At 38.3% G+C, this 20,428-nt stretch overlaps 1 protein-coding gene across 5 annotated transcripts in view; it reads right to left on the bottom strand.

Moving 5' to 3' along the window:
- Nucleotides 1-2,245: 2,245 nt before the first annotated feature.
- The window catches only part of MLLT10 (MLLT10 histone lysine methyltransferase DOT1L cofactor), a 136,870-nt gene continuing 118,687 nt past the window's right edge, over nucleotides 2,246-20,428 (bottom strand). For 4 of the 5 annotated variants that reach the window (XM_040591261.1, XM_040591259.1, XM_040591263.1 and 1 more), the window contains 8 exons: nucleotides 19,298-19,370; nucleotides 14,614-14,768; nucleotides 12,611-12,799; nucleotides 12,130-12,218; nucleotides 11,643-12,004; nucleotides 7,021-7,123; nucleotides 6,036-6,248; nucleotides 2,246-3,907 (listed from right to left, as the gene is read on the bottom strand). In XM_040591261.1, coding sequence (XP_040447195.1) covers nucleotides 3,839-3,907; nucleotides 6,036-6,248; nucleotides 7,021-7,123; nucleotides 11,643-12,004; nucleotides 12,130-12,218; nucleotides 12,611-12,799; nucleotides 14,614-14,768; nucleotides 19,298-19,370 — 1,253 coding nt within the window. In that variant the 3' untranslated portion in view covers nucleotides 2,246-3,838. The remainder of the gene's footprint in view (nucleotides 3,908-6,035; nucleotides 6,249-7,020; nucleotides 7,124-11,642; nucleotides 12,005-12,129; nucleotides 12,219-12,610; nucleotides 12,800-14,613; nucleotides 14,769-19,297; nucleotides 19,371-20,428) is intronic. The other variant, XM_040591260.1, reaches the window with a different exon arrangement.

Raw genomic sequence — 20,428 nt, 5'->3', positions numbered from 1 at the left:
GACCTCTGTGAGATGATGGTCTGAAAACAATAGCAATATTGAGTGTTTGACTTTAAAAGAGCTCTTATTTAAGGCAGAACCAACAGTGAGAGTTTAGTGCAACTTATGAAAAACAGACACTGGCTAATCAGTTAGTTAATGTTACACAATTATATTGCTGAAAGAGTAACACAGCTTGAATGTATAAAGTTGATAAAACCAGGATTTGAGATGTCATAGGCTGTCCAGTATTAGTTGGCTCATGTAAGCCATAAGGCTTGTTGTCAGTAAAGCTGGATTTTGGTAAAAAAACCAGCAGAAAGTTCAAAAGCCTGTTAAGATGAAATTCTTCTGAGATGCAGTGGACTTGGGCTGTGCTGCTCTTGTGACACTGAACCGAGAGCGGTTCCCCACATGTGAGGGCAGGTCGGGAACCAGTGACTTGGCTACCAGTGACCAGCTCGGTGGCTTGGGCTGCTTTGGCATCAGAGGCATTCCACAGGGACAGCAGTATCGGCTTCTACTGAACCAGTGCCAAATCAGCCACAGACCATCATCTTTGATGTCAAGATCTGAAAAATCATTGAAACAAGGTTGGTTTTGACTGCATCTGGCCCTCACGTGAGCTTGGCTTTGATGTGGTCTCTTTCTTTAAAGAGCTAGTGAATTGGATTTTCGTTTGGATGACAGAACTCGCCTTTCTCAGTTATTTCCCTGCTGTTGATCAGGACTATGCGTACTGTAAAACATCCATTGCTGCCTTGGGCTTCTGGCACCAATCTCTTAACAAGCTGAGATTTTAAGAATGTCCTGAATTTCTCAGTTTTACTAGTATTTCCAACTCTGCCCCTTTCACGCTTCTCCACATCTTACCAGAAGACTAATACCAGAGTTCAGGCAGTCCCTCAAATAATAAGAAACACACGTTTAAAAAAGCAGGACTTGGTACTTTTACTGGTTTCAATGGAACTGCTCCAATGGCAGCAGGACAACCAGGTAAAGTTTTTGGCTTCATCTTAGATCCATGAGTAAAGCCCTCCAGCCTGTGACTCCAGTAGAAGGGACGCTCAGGATTTCCCAGAGGCCTCGTGCCGGTGGGCATATTGGGCTTTTCTTCCCTCACCTACAGGTCTACCAGTATGAAGTGTAAGGCTAGTGCCCCAGCATATACATGCTCTATACTCTCCTATCACCGACTATAACGAATAGGCGACACCTAACAGAGCCAGAAGACAGATGGTACCCAGTGCTAGAGCTTGGCTAGATGGGGTGTAGGTTTAATCAGCAGAAATACCTAGTCCTCTGAGCCTCTTCACCTAACAGTATAAAACATTAACTACCCCTAGAACTGTAGGGAATTTTTTCTAGCCCTGATGGCCAAGGAGCCATTTAGCAGCGACGCCCCTGGCTGTGCCAGATGAGGTTTCACATGCCCCTGGTGTTAGTTCTAAGCCTGCTCCTTTACCTACCTTCTTTCAGGACTACAGGTTTCCCCACTTGAAAATAAAAGAAAAATATTCAGTCCACAGGACTTGAGCAGACAGAACGATACACAAATGGCACAGGCCTACGGCAACACCGTCTTCCTGTGCTGCTTGTTCCAAAAGCTCATCTCAGCCTGAGGCTGCATCCAACTAGCAAGGGGCTAAAAATTGCGAGGAAGCCGTAATGCATCACGGGTCTGCCACAGCCTGTCTGCCACAGACCTCGGGTTTTACATTCAAGTGACGGTACAGAAAGGGTCAAGTTCCTCCTTGCTGCCTGGGAAATGAAAGACCGGGAGTTCCTCCCTGTGTTTACCAAAGCCTCCAGGTGCAATACGCAAAATTCCTGGAAAAAACACTTGCACTGTATTTTCTGTAAAACCAGCTCAAAATCACAGCAACAACCAAAGGCGGCGAGATCAGCTCCATGCAGGTACTGTGTAGATAAAGAACCTGTCCCGACTTGGTGAGAGCTCTGCAGAGATATCTGAAAATTAACTGGGGCCATCAGAGCAACAGCTCACTCCTGCGATTCACAGTAATTCTCTTTGAAGGATGAAAGCAAAACGACTACAGCACAGGGCTGCAACTGGGCCTTTCTGACCGGTAACCAAAATAAGTCCCTGGGCAGTATTGCAGCTGCATCAGTGGCTCCTGAAAGCAAAAATTTACATGAGAAACATTTTAAAAAATTTGTTGTAATAACTTTTAGTGCAATTGAAATTCTCTTGTCATGTGATACCAATAGGAATACTCCGGTTCTATGAGACTCACAAGCAGTATACAACTATAAACATCATTAAAGTTTATTAACAAAAGCTTTGTACATATCTTTTCATACACTTGGAATTTTACATCTAGTCAAAATAACAGCACATTTCCATCTTACCTTCTGTACAAATTGTTACAGAATATCCACCAGTGGGTTGAGTAAGTAAAATAAACCACTGGTTTACTTTTGTAAAGTATCTACAAAAGTGATTTGTGACATTTTTAAAAAATTCCCCAGAACATATAAAAATAAATTATTTTTACTTTTTCAATTAAATCTACTAATTAGAAATATTACAAATCAAAATATCAATGTTTTCTTATGAATTCTTCACAATACAAAACAGATCCACAAAACTTTATTTACAGAAATGAGGTAAGAACTGTGCAATGTTTAACTAAGAAACATATTGCAGAATTAACATGTTCTTCCAAATAAGTACACAGTGGAGGTCTAATTACAGCTGGGTCCTTTCCTCTAATAATTCCCGCCTTGATATTGATTAGTGGTCATTACCCCCATTTAAACTATCCTTCACCGTACTGCATAGACTCATGCCGTGAGATCAGCTACTGTCAGAAGTGTTGTAACACAAGTCCACCCGTTTCAACCACTGGTCTATTTTAGTGGGAAATACTAACTCACTTTTTTTTGGTAATTTATTAGCGAAAAGTGACCCAGGTAACAATCTGCCTGAGCTATCTACAGTGGTATAAACACCTCTAGTAAAGGCAGAACAACAAGGCTGCTGGTGCAACACAGAATATTCCTGCTGCTAACAAGGACACATCTAGTGCATGATCAGCTGTTTGCAGCCATCTCAACAAAATGGAGGTAGCGACAGGCACTTGGTTGAGGCCAAACACTACACAAACTTCTTTCCAGTGTGGCCTTCTCATCTAGTAAGAAAACTTTTGTCACTGGAACCAAACTGGTTCCTTTAAAAACCTCAGAACTCTAAAACCTACACCAAAATTAATAAGCTTTGGATTCCATACTGTAATTCTTCCTCAGGAAAAACTCCCACTATATGACAACAGGAATTTAAAGGAATAAAAAGTTCAGAAGTGGATTCCCTTATGAGTCAGGCTGCAAAATAGGCGTGTAAAAAAAGAAACAACAAACAGCACGTCCCGGCTGCCATTACAAGCTTAGTCTAAAAGGATATATTGCAACTGCAGCGGCAGATCAGACTGGCTCGGGTGGGGTTGGTTTGCTTTTTAAAACTACCGCCCTGAAACCAAAGTAATGCATAGGACCGCAGACCGTTTACTAGCCTTTAAATCTGTAAGATCAGGACTGAGGAGTCAAGTATATATTTTTCTATGGTTGATTTTGTACTTAGTACCATCATACTGACAAAATAATTATGGTTTGCAGAGTTTTATCTACTTCACAGTCTGAAACATTAAAAAGTACATCCATTTTAGTGCAACAAGAAAGCAAATGAAAGCCTACCAAAAATATCCGTGTGAAAACTGTTAACCTTTTGCTGTGCAGTAAGAGCTCCTTGTTGCATTTCTTCAGTCTGCAGAAAGGAACACTGCAGTTTGCAGCCAGATGAAGTGCTCCAACAGCAGGACATGCAGTTCTCAATTATCATTCAAACGTCAACTCTTCTCTGACGCAACTGGTCCAGTTTTATCATTGAGCCTCTGTGTAAGAGAAAATACTTCTAAAAATCAGATTATAGCATACAGAGTGAAGTAAAATTAAATTCATACAAATGACAAAGCAGATGAGGTACATTTACTAGAGCTATTTAAATAGTAACTCCTGCATTGTAAAATAATCATGGATTGTAAGAAAAGAATAATTAACGGAATAGTCCCACACTGAAGCAAATCATACTAAGCTTATCACAGCTAGCATTAAACACCAATTTTGCTGCTACTTTCATTCCAACAAGACTTGCTGCTCCTCGCTGTTGGTCTTTCATTAGAACTACACGATGGTCAGGACAAGTACCAGGGGACCTCTGCTACATTCTACCTACTGGAGAAGGCTGAAATCTACACTTCTCCATCAGAATAGAAATACAATTTTCATTTTGCCCCTGTCACAATTATCTTTCTTTCATAAACTGCCACAAAGACATTTCCTGCAAGTATTGAACAGGACTGAACAAAACCCTCATCTCATTCACTAAGCATTCAGAAACACTTGAAAACCTGTTCCAACTGGAAATGATATTAAAACATTCAAATTTGTGAAAAATAGAGAATTTGTTCAAAATTCTTTTGGAGTTGAAATAGTTCATCAATCCAATGCAATCTGCCTAATCCTAACCTTTAGAAAAAAGACATAAAAGCAATTTTAAAAGAAATCTATTTCTAAGAGGTTTGGTTCAAAAGATGTTCTGAGATTTCCTGGAATTGTTTACAACTAACTGTTAGAAGAACAAAACCTGAAAATGTAACAGCATATTTGTAAAAATATGTCAGTGCTGCCCGGTCACACTGTCCCAACCCAGTAAGAGCCATTTCAAAATATTAAAAATAAGGTCACAATATAGAAGAGCTTCTTCTGATGTAAACTAAAGAGAGGGTCTCAATTCCATACTAATTTTTAGAAAATGAGGGGAGATAACTTTTAAACATACTAGAACAGATTGTGAACATTTCTAAATGAAGGCAAGGCATTGAGCAAACCCCCACACTGCCAGAGCACTTCTGCTCTGACTGTCGGTGACTGGGAAAGAACGTGATCTTACCGGAACCCTGCAGTTCGCAACAAGCATGCACAAAGCATGATGAAAGTAAATGCCCACATTTTTGAATGGAAGGGAGCTGTTTCCAGAAAAACTGTCTGGAAAAGTCATCGTTTATGTTTTGTACCTCACCCTATGTTTGGGAGGTACCACAAAAGCCCAGCTGCCTAAGTCCTTCTCCACCACCATGCCCCTAAAGCAGCTGGAGGCTTTAGGAGTGGGGAGCAGCAAGGGGACCGGTATCTATCCCCCTAACGTTTCCCACCTGCCACAGCCAACAAGCTTCCCTTTATTCACTGCTACTGCCACGTGACGTCTTCTCCAACACACACCAGAACTTTGTATTCCTGCTTTGCTCATCCTTTGGTTTTACAAGTTTCCACATGTTCCTTCCCTTCATCCTCTCCTAACTGTATGACCCTTAGAGAATTAAATCTATTCTCTTGACTCCTTGAAGAAAGAATTTGCATCTTGGAGATGGAGGTTATGGGCAAACACTGAAGAGAATGGAACATCTCTGCCAGAAGAACGTACCTTGTTCCCTTAACTGTCTAGGAAAGGTGTTATTACTCTGTCAAGCAAAGGAGTTCTCAGCCTCCCTGTGTACAGCCTCTCAGTTCTTCCCACCCCAGAGCCAAGATACACATGGCCCATTCTCCTGTTACACATTTCACCCTCCCAGCAATGGGCTCTTCATCTCTCAAGTCATCAGTTAATCTCTGCAGCTTCCCAGGGACTGAGGCCTGTCCAGGACAAACTTTTTAAGATTACAAGAGGAACGATCTACAAAATAGTGGACACAAAGCTGGGGAAGAAGGTGTGGTAAAGAGAACTAGGGCTGCAAGGCAATGGTCACTGGATTGGTGTCCTGATCCGGGGAAGCAGGAGTGTGCATCAGACAGGTTAGGTGTAAGTGACTACAAGTTCACAGAATTCTGAACCTCATTAAGTGCAGCTGAAGGCTCAAGAATAAAGAAAATAAAGAAAAAAAACCCCACACCCTCCTTGAGTTCTGAATACAGGCACATAACTTGCTTCTAGTTACCTCATGGAGGTACTACATCAAAAACAAGGTGAGAAATATACTTACTGTCACCTTCTGAGCTGCATTATCTCCATGAATTGTAAGGAATGGGTTGGTAGTAGCTGCATTAAGTGGCGAGGCCTGTGTGCCTGAAAGTAAGTTGTTTATGGGTATCTGTGCTCCTCCAGTAATCTGCAATTGCTGTACTTCAGACTGATGGTGTTGGTGGTGGTGATGTTGTTGCTGTACTAATTGATACAAAAGGGCCTGATGTTGTTCCTTGAGTAATATGAGGAGAGAGAGAGAGAAGGAAAAAAAATAATCAAGAATTAGTTACTGAAAAATAACTCCTCCCTGGGTTCTTGCTTATGCCAATCTTAAGTCAGTGCAACCCTTAACCTAATCCCAGCTAATTTAGGTTGCGCTAATGAAGTTCAACAAGACTGTGTAAACAGAAGTGCCTATAAAATTTCCTGAAATCAGTAGCTCAGCAGAAGTTCAGTTAAGCCTGCTGGCTTTGTCAGGCCTTTATCTGAAGAAACATACCCAAGAAGAATGTCAAACCACGTTTGTCAAAGTACTAAAACTACACAACTAACACCACATATAGTTAAACCAATTACTCCATGGCCTATAGGAATACTGCAGGGCAAAGACAGCTCATGAGACGACACCCAAAAATCTTTTGCTAGAGTCCTAGTGGAATCGGAGAATAGCTTAGGATATGTGACGAGTCCATACGTGGTCCCAAACTCTGCTGCCCAGAGCTGATGCTGAGAGAGACAAAGTCTCTCAGCCCCAGGTCTATGTTAGACAAAATGTGACTCAAGGCACTAGGGAATGATTCTTTTAGCAATACACACAGCCCAGTAACACCCTGTAATTTAGCATGACTGTCATCCAAAAAGGTTGAAGCAACTGAAAAACTAAGTGTTATCAAGATCTGTAATCTAAACAAGTTAAACACATTTCTAGGATTTGTATTAAACTGAGTTTATCCATGCCTTAGAATACAATAGAGGAACAAATCATAATTAACTCAAAAACTTACTGATGTCAGTTGCTGGGTACTTAGTAATTGCTGAAATTGCTGGTGCTGTTGATGGAGTAGAAGTTGTCTTTGTTGGTCAGGAAGTAATCCTAGTCCCGAGGCACTGTAGGATTTGACAGGGTAATACTGTAGTTTATATGAAGGTACAGGAACTTTTTACATTAGCTTTCCATTGAAACAAAAAAATGATGCATATAAATAGACAGTTCCTATTTAGCATTTTGATTGCATATTGTCAAATCTGTCTGTCCAGTTGCGTTTTTGATATATATCTAGACATTACCACCACCACCCCAGTCTCCTTTATGCTGAGCAACAGCAACTCTTGCCTATGATGTAAGTCTACTACATGCACATTCTTTTAAACTCAGATAATAATTACCATTTCTACATTTTTTCAGATATTTTATACAGTAAGGCCAGATTTTATATTTTAAAGAGAGCTCTTGTCAACCTTTAAAACTTAACTAGCATTTACTTTGTCTTAGTTTCCTTCTAATTCTCATCTTTTGCTATATTCAAATCTATCACTATATTGCCCAAACCTTGTCTGTAATTCAGCAAACATTCAGCCTTGAATTGGGCCAACTGATGCTGCCATGGAGCGAAGCGGGCTGCCTCTGCACTTGCCAGCTGCTTAGCTCCCAGTCCTCATTTTCAAGCCTACATAAAATTTTCTTCAGCTATTTCAGAAGTTGGACAGGGAACCGATCCAACTGACAACTGGTCTGGAAATAAAGAGTTTCCTTGGCTATTCCAGTTCACGTAAGACCAACAGCATGAGGTTTGGACCAGAAGACCAGGAAGACAGCTGGATTCATCTTTCGGTACCAGTGTTAGCTTTTACTAGTTTAAAACACCCACTGAATTATCAAGGTGTAGTTTCACAATAGGTTTACCCTGCTATTGAAAGGTTAAATATTTCCCTTTCAGCTGTACATTTCTGTCCTTGCACAATCAGCTACATCTTGTGGGAACCGAGCTGCAACCTGAGCCAATACAAAACACACTAAAAGATTATCTGTTAATGTAGGTTATTGTGTGAATGCACAGCACTAGTACCAGCAAGGTGTGCACAGGATGACCAACAGGATGACAGGACTGCTATTTGTGATAGATATTAAGGAATTAACTTAAATCAGCCACAAATCCACACAATTAGGCTACAGTAATTTAGATTTCAGGTAAAAACTGCATAATCACAACTCCACAAAATATTCCAGGTCTACACACACCAGGGATTTAACGTAACAGAACACAAAAATGGGACAGCATCATTCTATTTATTCCCCAATAACTGCTAGCAATGTTTGTTTGTTGAAAGCAGAGATGACACTTCATCTACCCAAGGAAACTCCTAGATTCCTCCTGTGCATTTGAAACAGTGACACTCACAGATTAACTGAAATTCCTTCAAACAACTTTAAATTCAACTATCAAAAATATTTATAACATCTGCAAAAACTAAGCATTTTCAGTTTGACTATTACCATTATTTCCTTCTTCTCTTTTTACCTCATTTTTCTGTATTCTATACTGAAATGAATCTTCTCCACTTTTTTTTCATTCTTTTTATCATTCTTTTTTCCTATATCATGTTTTACCCTTGCACTTCTTTTTTCTGCTGTTGTCCTCCCTTCTCTTTATCCGCTCTGCCTTCCTCTCCCCAAATGCTTTGGCACTCGAAAGAAAACACCCTCAAGCCAGTAGCTGAGATCTAATTGTCTAGAAACAAAACCCTGCAGCTCCTGAGCTTCCCAGAAGAGACAGTTCATGGGATTTCACCACAGAGCTTTCTCTAAACCAGATCAGTTTGCAATGTAAATTTAATCCTTTTTAGCTTCTCATTAAAAGGTATATGATCAGTCTGAAACTCTCCATCCTACAGTCTTCTCTGGTTGCGAGAAAGTAAAGAAAGAATCCTATCTTTTTCCTCAAATCATTTAATCTCCAGGTTGCTAACAATCTGTATTAAGCCATCTTTTTCCCAGAAAAGGATCAAGTATCCCTCTCTGCCAAGTGAATGTAGGCTCTTTTACCTGCAATTTGAAACTCTCTCAAACAGCAGTGTGCAAATCAGTGTTTTCTCACCTCCCTATGTCCCACAGGTAAAGATATGAATAAGGGCAATATGCGTAAAGAAGTCCTCACGTATTGGTGAGTAACTAGCTGCTTTTCACATAGAACTGTGCAAACAAGATTCTGAAACTTGGGAAGTTCCTGGAAGTTGCTACTTAAAAGTAACATTTGTGAAGTCTTTTAATTACAGAACACCACAGAGAAGTTAGAAAGTAGGACTGAGTTCTCATGTGGCTTTCCATTGTCTTGCGCATACAGATTTAAACCCCCTCCAAACTTGATCACCATTATGTGATCTACCCAGGTTCAGAGTGTGCAATAGCACAGTAGCAAACCTCCACGCCTGCCTGTGCTTGTTACCATTTAACCTTCCCACTTACACAGTCTGAAGAGTAGTGATACCTAGAGAAATTTAACATTAAAGAACTAGTCAACTACTTGCCACTGAAATAGCACTCAATAGAACAAGAAGAGTGGCAGGAATAAATGGTGTCCTTAGACTCTAAGAACCCATTATCTCAACCAATGGAAAATACTTTTTCTTGGTTGTTTTTTCTTCATCCAAAAACATACCAGAGCCTCTCCACAACTTAGTTCCAGTGAAGTTTTTTTATATTTTTCACCGAAGTGTTTGTAATGGAAAAAACAGGAATAAGCAGTGTACATGTCATTACTAAAATGGTATTATCACTAATTAGCATTAGTGCTTGCTCAGCCTGAGCTTTTTTTCCCTCTAAATATACAACTAGAAGCAGTGAAAACTCACAGAAAATGGGGGCAGTGGTGGAACACCTCAAAAAGGAAGGAGCCCCAGCAAATCAGCTGGATGAGGTCATTAAAAGCAGAGAATTGTGTGAGAAGTGCACCTTAAAATTAATGTTTGTATTGAATTAGTATTATTGAGCGAGCAGTGGAGAAAGAAATTATGCAAGAACAGAAATAGAGCAATTGAGATGGTGGCAGTGTTGTACAGCATAAGCTTGTTGGAGGAGAAAATGGGGAATCATTGGAGTATTCCAGACTATGCTAAAAGATAGCATGAAAGCTTAGGAACAGGATACTAGTTGCAGTATTCTGTGTGAACTGGAGTGGTCTACTACTAGGTTACACACGCAAGAGTTACAGCAGTTAAGAAGAATATTAAAAAAAATAAAAAAAGAATAATTTCTGCAATATAAAAAGTCAGAAATAAATAAGCGGTGTATTAACAATACCATGAGAAAACAGCAGTATGACTGGTATATTCTGGCACTGCCTGAAAGTGGAAAGCATTATACTGACTTTGGCTAGCACTTCTCATTCCTCCTCACACTTTTGGGGAGAGTAACACAAATTCTTCGTGTTTTCAGCAGACCTCTGACAGTCAAGAAAGAAGGTAACTTTTCATTAATGAAATGTCTTTCGTTTAACCTATGATATAAACTATGAAAAACACAATCTCCTCAGTAAAAATACAGTAGCACATCAAAACAACAGGTTACGCTTGAAAGTATCAGGTTTTATGAGCCTGTTGAAGCAATACCGCACAATGACACAGCACACAAATATTCAGGAGCTGCCAAACAGCAAAGAAAGAAACTGGGAAAAGAAGCTACAAAACTAGGGATCCCTTGCATCACTCCAATCACATACGCCTTTTCTGGTGGGTAATCCACCATAGTCTCCAAAAATAAACTCTACTTAAAGACAAGTAATCCACTCTATTTGCAGGCATCTCTTTCTACACAGAACTGTAGTTCTTCCTAAGCGAAGGACAATACAAGGGGTGTGGGGAAGGGGAACAGGGAGAATGAGTTAAGCCCAGGCTCTGCTCTATCCCAAAATACTTCCAGACCAAGCAAACCATTCCCCTTCCTGGAAAGCAGCTGTCTCCTTTTGTTACCCATTTCCCTTGCAGCTCAAGCAGCACCAGTTTATGCTACTGAGGATACCTGGTCGTGGGGAAGTGCTGTTACAAATACTGAAGCATGGATCTTTTTACACATTTAAAAATCCTTAGGATCACCACTTGAAAAACTGATTTTGTTGTCTTTGGAGTCAGGCGCAGAGAAATGAAAACACCATGCAACTGTATCACTACTCTGTTAGTTATGCCTATTACATCTTTAATTACGTGACCGCATACCGTTCTTCTCTCCCCCTCCCCCCTTCTTACTGCAACAAATGGCAGCCCTTCCAGTGCTCCTTTAATCCTGGAAGAACAATTGGCAAGACAAAGAATATTGTTTTCTGAACTAAAAAAAGAACTGAAGCACATTTACATAATTACGTTTGTTTGGGAATGTGACTTGATTAAAAATCAGGAATAAATGGACATAGGATTCCCAAAAGCTAAACAGAAAACATCTCTCCTTTAACTTGACTATCTGTGCTTCCATTAAATCCTTCTGACTTTCATTCACACATCAGGAGCAGAGCCTAGTCTGACAATTACACGCTAAGGAAGAAACAGTACCTTTCGAATAAGACAGTTAAAAAAGCATAGCTAAGCTGAAGAACAGCAGGGTTTATCAGGGAAAAGCATAAAATCAATAAATTCTTACCTGTTATTTAACGTGGTTGGCAAAGGATGCGTTGCATTGGGTGGCACGGTTGCATGAGCGAGAGGAGAAGGGTTCTGTGATATTGTTGCTGGGGTCTGAATTACCCCATTTAAAGCTCCTACAATTCCATTGATTGCCAGCTGGCTGGCTGGCAGTGCTCCAATTATTCCACCCACACCAGGCACTGCAGGAATGGTGGAGGTTACAGTCTGCATACCACTAGCTAGTGCCCCCACTGTCACACCATTGACCTGTTGAACTCCGGTGACTCCTGAGCCTTGCTGAGCTGGACTCTGCCCAGCAGGTGGTGGAGTGGAAAGAGCTGATGAACTGCTGGTGCTTTGTCCGCTGGAGGTTATCTCCTAGTGTAAAAACAAACAACAAAACCCGCTCGGCTGCATAAAATTTCACCTAACAGCACAATGGAAGGACTATGATGACTTAACTTGTAACAAGTTTAAATTTAGAAGAAACAAATAAAGATTACCTGATTTAATACAGGAAGAGAATTGTCCGGTAAAAAACTGTTTCCCAGATGAGGGCTTTTACTGCTGTTCAAGGAATCAGTGCTAGGTGCTAAAGTAATTATTTCAAAAAACACAGAGTGGTTAAATTTCTGTGATGTGTAAAAAGATTCAGAATAATTATTTCAAAATAATGTCAAAGGTAAACATAGAAAATGAAAAGTCAACCTTAAAATCATTGCTGAATAGTAAAATATTAACTAAATAATTGGTGAATCAATTCAAGCAGATGTGCTCCAGACTGGAGTAAAAGAAAAACTGCACTGAAGTAGGAATGGTTCATATAAATCTGCCAATTTACTTTTAAACATTTGAGCATCGACAAATATTTAGTCTATATTCAACCTACGTGTATACGCATCTCCCACCAATGCCATATGTGGATGAAATAGGTATTTCATATAAATACATGTTCAAATTACTTTAATACTCTCCTTTACTTACCTGCTTGTACTGGAAAGGCATGTACTTGATGAGAAGGGCTAGGATTTGAAGTTATTGTTGGAAAGGGCACCGAAAGCTGTGCATTGAGTAGCTGAAGCCGCTCCTTCTTAGCGGTCAGATTCTTTATCTGTTCTTCTAACCGCCTGTTTTCAACCTGAAGTTGGTGTAATGATTTAAGCATTCCTAAAACTAAGGTAAAAATGCATGTGTTACCTTTCACAACCACATTCAAAGAATGACTAACATCTTTATTTTTAAAAAGATTCTGTATTACCATTTAAGACTAGCATGAAGTCATATGTGAAAATATAAATAAAATTGAGACACACATTACAGAAATTTGACTTTAAGTGGAAAGGTTTAGGATCAATCTTGTGTAATTTAAAGTGCAGAAAAAAAGTACACAGCATGTGATAGTGATTTTGCAATTTATCTGCACCCTGGCTTAAATACAGATAAAATTGCATTATTAGAGCTGACATTAGTTTTAAGCAAACAGCAGTACAAGATAACTTATCCCCAAACCAGAATATTAAAATAGTATTATTTTAAGTAACACAGGTTAACTGCATACATTTTTGTTGGGGGGCGGGGGGAAATCTATTTCAACTGCAGTATTAGAAATTTTACACATCAAAACAGAAGCAGCTTACATTCAATATACATTCAACTAACAATGCAGCCAACTAACAGCATTTATGTAAAAACAAGCAAGTTTGTGAAAAGGGAATTTTTTCTGCTTTAATGCCTTGTACACCGAGTCATAAACTTACAGAAATAATGAAAAAAATGTCATCCAACGTGAAGTTATCACCTTGTTGGGAGCAGGAGCTCTCATTTGCTTTGAGTGGCAATCTACAAATCACCCGGCAGGGAGCACTGTGTGAGCACTGCAGTTACCACCCCTTTTTGTGCATCATCTTCTGTACTAACCTGATTTTTACCAAGCACAGTTTTCTGAAACTCCAGTTTGGTTCCAGAACTTGGATTTCCCCATTAGTATTACAGTGTGACTGTAAAGCCACAGGGATAGCCATTTTTTTTTAAATTCTAAATTGTATTTGTTTAACATGACCTCTGGGCCTACTACAGACATAAGTCTACTGGTATAGGCACATCTGGTCATTTCCCAAGGATTTAGCTTTTATCCCTCCTCTTCAAGAACATACAAAGGAACCCTCAGTGAGCCCAAATGAGATGCAATAAGACTTAGCTAAACCTGTCCTCCAGCTATCATGTTTAAAGGATTATCCCTGCATGAATTTCCTCACAATTAGCATTTTTGTCAGGATACCATTCATAAAAATACCAACTAGATACCACTTTACACTACCAATGAGAAGACAAACATGTTCAATAAAATATTACACAACCCCTAACCTGATATTAAAAAATATTTTTTAAAATTTATTCAATCGCCTTTGATATTGATATATTGTTGCATATGGAGATCCAAGTGATCTACTCATCAAGTATGCTTTTAACATATTCATTGCTTTGAGAATTTCTTGAGAAACACAGAACATAATAAAGATACGAAAGCCCAGTAGGACACCTGCCTAAGATTTGTAAATACTTTTTTAGAACAGCAACAGAAGTAGGCGGTTTAGATTAAAAAAATGAAAAATACAACATTAAAAAGATTAATATGCCAATCTGTATCACATAATATAAAGCAAACTGGGGAGCTGCACTATACCATTTACAGTAGTGGATCCAAAGTCCAGAATTCATTTCCAAACACTGCAACTGACCAGCTGGATCTGCAAGTCACTTCCTCTTGCATGACAATTTCCCCATCCATAAAAATGTAGATAATTTTAGAGAACTTTTTCATAATCTATTGAAGCCATGTGCTGGATTAAGAATTATGTTACAATTATACTGTATTTCTATTCACAGCAGAAAATAAGTTTTTTAAAAAGTTCTTGGAGGCGCACTGAATGGCAGTTCTGAGTAACACAGTTAACAAAAGCAGTAATAAACAGAATGTGAGCACTTACTGTCACTAGGGGTGCCTTGCTCCAATAAAAACTGTTGTCCTTCACTCCATTGCCTCTCCAGAAGTTGTTCTATGCTGGCTGCTACTGGGGGCAAATTTTCCCCACAACTGTTCCCTGATTGATCATAGCGAATCTGCAAGCTGCTTACAGGAGACCTGTTGAAAATATTGCAATTAATTGTTTAAAGAAAAAGATGGAAGGAAATGTGTTAGTAAAAGGCTGTTGAAGTTTCTTACCTTGTATCTATCAGCCCTTACCACCTACATATCTTAGACTTCCGAGACTAAGTTAATTCATCAAAATCACTAAGAACTCCTGGTTCTGACAAGGCTTTATTAAAAGGAAGATATAATATTTCACAGCATAAGAATGTATACTGAGAAAGCACATAACCTCTTCTTGCATACAGACTAACAATACCCAACTGACAAACAGCATTGTATTAAATTATACCACACATACTTCTACAGCAGGAAACTTTCGTATGTGGATACATAGAGCACCTGTCCTTAAAAAAAAAAAAAAAAAAAAAACCACACAACAGAAAATCTTCAAATTTTTCCCAGAGAAAACTGGGAAAACAAAACCCAATTCGTTAAAATTGGGACAGTAATGATACTTCCACATAGAAAGGCTATGTATAATTCCACTGCCTAACTTGTTCTAAAAAGAATCATGTAAAAAACCACATTTTTGAGAGACAATGTGAAAATATTATTTTGCAAGGGACACAATGGAAGTTAAAAGTTATACTCTGCTTGTCCTGTGCACACTTTATATACTTCCTTTTTTACTCATTATCACACATAATTCAAAGAATAATCCCTTTGCCACGTCTTCTCTCATTCAGAAGAAAATTAAATATTCAGCGGACAGCCACTGAGAAGACCCCTCAGGTCCCTTGAGAAGGCTTCTTTTGCACTGGGGATGGGGCAAAATTTAACCTCTGAGCAAAACCAGATGCTCAAGTGTATTTCTGACTCAGGATTCTGGCCTCATGTATGTGCGGTCCCATTCTTCATACTCAACAAATACAAAAAAGTCAGCTGTGGTTTTGTTTGTTTTGTTGTTGTTTTTTTAAATTAACTCCAGTGAGCTCAAATTCTGCTTTTTACATATTAGTTATTACTGTAAGTAGTAAGCATTGGTACTATCACAGGATCACAGCCATACTGTTCTACATGTAGTGCAAACTTAGCAACAAGACCACCATAGTCCCAGTACAGGACAACATATAGAGCTCAGGAAATCAGTGTGTTAATTATGATTAGCATAATAAGCAGTGGTCACAGCACATTAGCTACCTAATGACTGTCAAACATTTTGTAGGCACCAGAGCAAAAGCGATTTTTATGAGAAAAGGTTTTAAGTAGGTGACTTAAGAGCTCTGTAATTTATAAATAATTCCTCTTTTGCATACAGGATGAAAGAAGAAAAACGCTTGTTAAAACAAAAAGCCCTGATGAACGGGTAACCAAGGTAGTGGCTTTTGACAAGAGATGACAACTCAACACCAGTTAACAGTTCAGCACAGACATAGCAAAAACAGCCTTAAAACTAGTTCTTTACATGATGTGTCTAAGTGATAAGAAGGAAGGTTTATGCAGAAACATTCTGAACAGATGTACTACACACCACACAAACAATACACTTTAAAAAACAAACCAAAACCAAAACCAGAAAACAAATACAGAAAACCACCACATAAGCCCCCCAGCAACTTCTTTCTCTGTATGCATGCTTTTGAAGGATGCATAACTAACAGATTGCACCGTTTGAATTATAAATCACAAACAAAATTCTTGTTGGGCTTGGGACTGTTTCCTATCAATTTCACAAAGGTAGAAACAAAGCAACATGTGACCATATAACCTCTGCAATCCTTCACTGGAAGCCTGTACAGAAGGAGAAAAAAACCCTAACAAACAAAATCTAGATTTCTATGTATCACAACGTTAGTCAATCCATCCTCTTCCTGCTGAACCCCTACCTCATCCATTAGACATGACATGGTTCCTGCATACTAGGGTTGAATCCTTATCCCAAATAGTATTTGATTAGAGTTTCCAAAGGATTATAGATGTGCTGTATGCACAGGTCCAATGCTGTCACTGAGATGGGAATCCCTCGTTCCATGTTTCATGCCTTGCTTACTTTCAAAACTGTTTTTTGTTTAAATTTGGGGTACAGTTATTCATACTCTTATAGTATTAACTGTAAGCAATACTGCATTTAGATATAGGCAGACATACATTATTTCAATGCAGGTATTAGATAACACATTTTAAAATCTAAGGTTAACTATGGGGTAAAAAAAAGTTTAACTACTCTCTTGGGAAAAGCAGCAATTCCTTTGCAAAATGGAAACAGCACACATATACTAGGTATATTTCTCATGTATATTAAAATTTTAAATATAACAGCTTAAACATTAAATACTGTGGTTACACAGGGATAGGAAGATATAACAATACGAATTTGAAATGACCATACAGCTCATGAGTCACACTTCTCTGAAGAGCTGCAATCGGCTGCGTCATCAACAGCAAACAATTGTTTCTGCAACTGTTTGTATTTTAAGCAACTATTTGATAATTACATGTTTTTTTCGAAGAAGCGTGTTATTTATGTATCTTGTAAGCTTCAAAGGGAGCAGAGTCAGAACTTGCAGAAAAATAAATTTAATAGATAAAGCAGGTAACATTCAGAGTTGCAAAGTTTTCAGATGGCAGATTTTTGAAGTCAGCTTTTTATTCAATACAAATCACATTTTCAGTAATCAGTCACTTGTTTATTTAACTGGGGAAGGTGGGGAGTTACCGACACATTTTAGTAACATCAACACACATGTGATCTTTCCCATTGCACAAACCAGGGTTGAAATTTGCTGACTACGGAACTTAATTGAACGAGTAAGTTTTCTAAATTTTTTCCACACTAGGTATTTAAGTCTAAGTTTTTCCATCTTTCAGTTCTGAAACTACAGCAGTGATTTCCCCCCCTCCCTCCCCCCCCAGCCGTTTTTTTTTTGCATTGTTTTTTAACAACTCTACTGCCAAGGAAAAGCTATCTGCTTTGCAAAGTGCTACAGCTTACGCACACTGAAGGAAGCTCTGCAATTGTGGACTGAGGTGGCCTTTGTATCATACAGTTGTTATTTGCCTTCCCCATCAAAACCAGCTGAAATTTGATCATATTTTAAGTACTGGACTGTATATACCCTGAACATACACTCCACAGAAGCATCATATTCAAGAAGTTTGGCTTCCAAATATTCTAACCTAAACAAAGCCAGCCTGAAGACAACTATGGCCTACTGCAAATCATACAAAGACCAGGCATTTTCATATTAACCAAGAAGGCATTAAAACTTGTAACTACCACAAAATGCATGCCTAAGAAAACTACTTAATATATAGTCTAAAGATCTGGAATTTCCTAATTGTTGAGCATGTCCCTTTTCAAAATTCTCTTACCTTACTTGCCTGTATATATACAGACATGTTCCTTATTTATAGGAAGATTATATGCTAATTTTAATATATCTATTTATACTGAAAACACAGTCTAAACTGATTTGTAAATTCTCTGTTTATTGTTTTAGAAGCAACACATACTGGAAAGCTTAAAAGCCAGTTCATGGCTAGGTAATAACATCTAAGTATTACAATGGATATTCTCACCCCATTCAACAAGAAGTCCTTTGATTAATTAAGGAATATAATACAAGATCAACAACACCAGGCATGTACATTAAATTATCTAATTTGGAGATATTTATTATAAATTACTGTAGTAAACACACACTGTAACAATCAAATTCATTGTTACAATGCTGTATCTGTGTAACTACCATTTTTTAGCTATCCTAAAATCCTTTTCAAGATAAAATCCCCATTGTTAGTCCCCAAGTAAAAGAATACAGTAATAACACTGTAAAATCTAATTCATATGGGATCCCATATGGAAAATAAAGCCCTTTAAAAACAAAGATTCACTTAAAATACCTAGAAAATATTACTGAAGCATTTAAAACACAATATTGAAATTTTAAAAGCAAGAACTTTAAAACAAAATAATGCAATACAATTCCAGCAAAATTCTTACGTCAAACTTCTGCAATAGAGGTAATTTGCAGCAAAACAAAAAAAGTACTTTTTTTTTTCCCTCCAAAGAATTTTTGCATATTTTGAAACTGTGAGGAAGAGGGAAGAAAATATCAGTAAAAATTTTAAACAAGTAATTAACTTCTCAGACCATCTTATTCCTGTAATTGTTTTAGTCTTTAAGTCTATGGGATTTTGGAACTTTTGCAAATATGACTAAAAATATGACTACGGTAACAAATCTGAGGAGATAAGTAGTACATGTGGCTTAAACGATAGATAAATTCCTCTAAAGCAGGTCTCCATTTCTTAAGTAAAGTCCTTAATTTGTAAACCTAATTTGAGTTGATATATATGTAAGTAAATTTCAGCACATTTTTAGCTATCTGGACATATTGGGTTTTGTTAAGATGGGTATATCTATATAAAAATAAAGGTACGTATACATGCATATATATATATACACACACATATATAGGCTTTTAAAACATGTATGTATTACTAGTAAGAAGACAGTGAAGTTTCCAAATCTTAAAACATTTCCTCTGCCTGCACTCTCCAATGTAAATAATGCTTACCGTGGTGAGAGACTTCCTCTGGGTGAACCTCCTCTGCCAACAAGGCTGCGGCTATTATCTCCGAGATCTTGATCTGCAGTGTAAATATTTCACAGCTGATAAATCGACTCTTCTTAGATAAGAGTTTTAAAGCTGATGTAGGTATTTTAAAAATACCTTAAATCTCAACTTCTGCCTGTAGTTAATGCTGAAGAGTGAATACGTAACTAGTTTAAGATTGCTGAACTGTAGCATGTAAGGTGTTGTCCTTACACATTTCTGAGGCTGTACCAGGCCATGGATTATGTTCACTTCTTTCATTCCTTTCAGTTTTACAGCACAGAAGCGTGGTTTGCATTTGCAGTACCCTCCCCTCAGCCACTTTTAATTTGTACGGTGAAAGTAATGAATCACAGCTGTGGACAGCTAATCTGTATGCTTATCACAGCAAATCCTGATGCTCTGTATTTTTTTAACACTTTGCATCCCAAAACAACTCGTAAAATATGTAACGCATTAAACTTACCACTGCCATCTAACAAGCACACATTATTCTGCAAATTTACTGAAAACTTTATGAAAGCGTATAATTCACTAATTTCTATTTATAAGCAGAAGCATAGGAAAGTCCCTTACTAAAAAGGTAGTAAAACAAACAAAAAAGGCCTCATTAAATATACGAAAACGTTTTGCTTGGAAGGACTCAAAAGGGTTATTTTCCCTATGGCCTCTCAATAAAATAACCCTATCTGCCCCCTTCAAGGTTGCCCTCCCCCTATTCTGAGTCAAGCGACCTCCGACCTCTTGGAGGGCAAAGACATGACTGATCCATTCTTGGTAAACTGCTAAACTCATTCCCTTCCCCCAAACAGGCATGACTACTACGACATGTCAACAAATCCTTATGGAGGGAATGAAACAAAGCAAAGCCAGTGGCTCATTAAAACTGTAGAGGAGAGCCAACGGCACAAAATGCCAATCGGTAAATATTCACAAGATTATTAAATGCTGCAGAAGTTCTCTAACGGGATCCCTTTCACACCAAGTTGTGTGTAATGCAATTTCATGAATTATGCAAATAAAGGTTTAAACTATTCAGGACAAAACCCAGAGCTGTGTTACTCTTTGCAAAGAGCTCCGAACTGAACACAT

The sequence above is a fragment of the Falco naumanni genome, chromosome 4, assembly GCF_017639655.2.
Source record: "Falco naumanni isolate bFalNau1 chromosome 4, bFalNau1.pat, whole genome shotgun sequence".
NCBI classification, from domain to species: domain Eukaryota; kingdom Metazoa; phylum Chordata; class Aves; order Falconiformes; family Falconidae; genus Falco; species Falco naumanni.
This window is presented reverse-complemented; position numbering and strand designations above follow the sequence as displayed.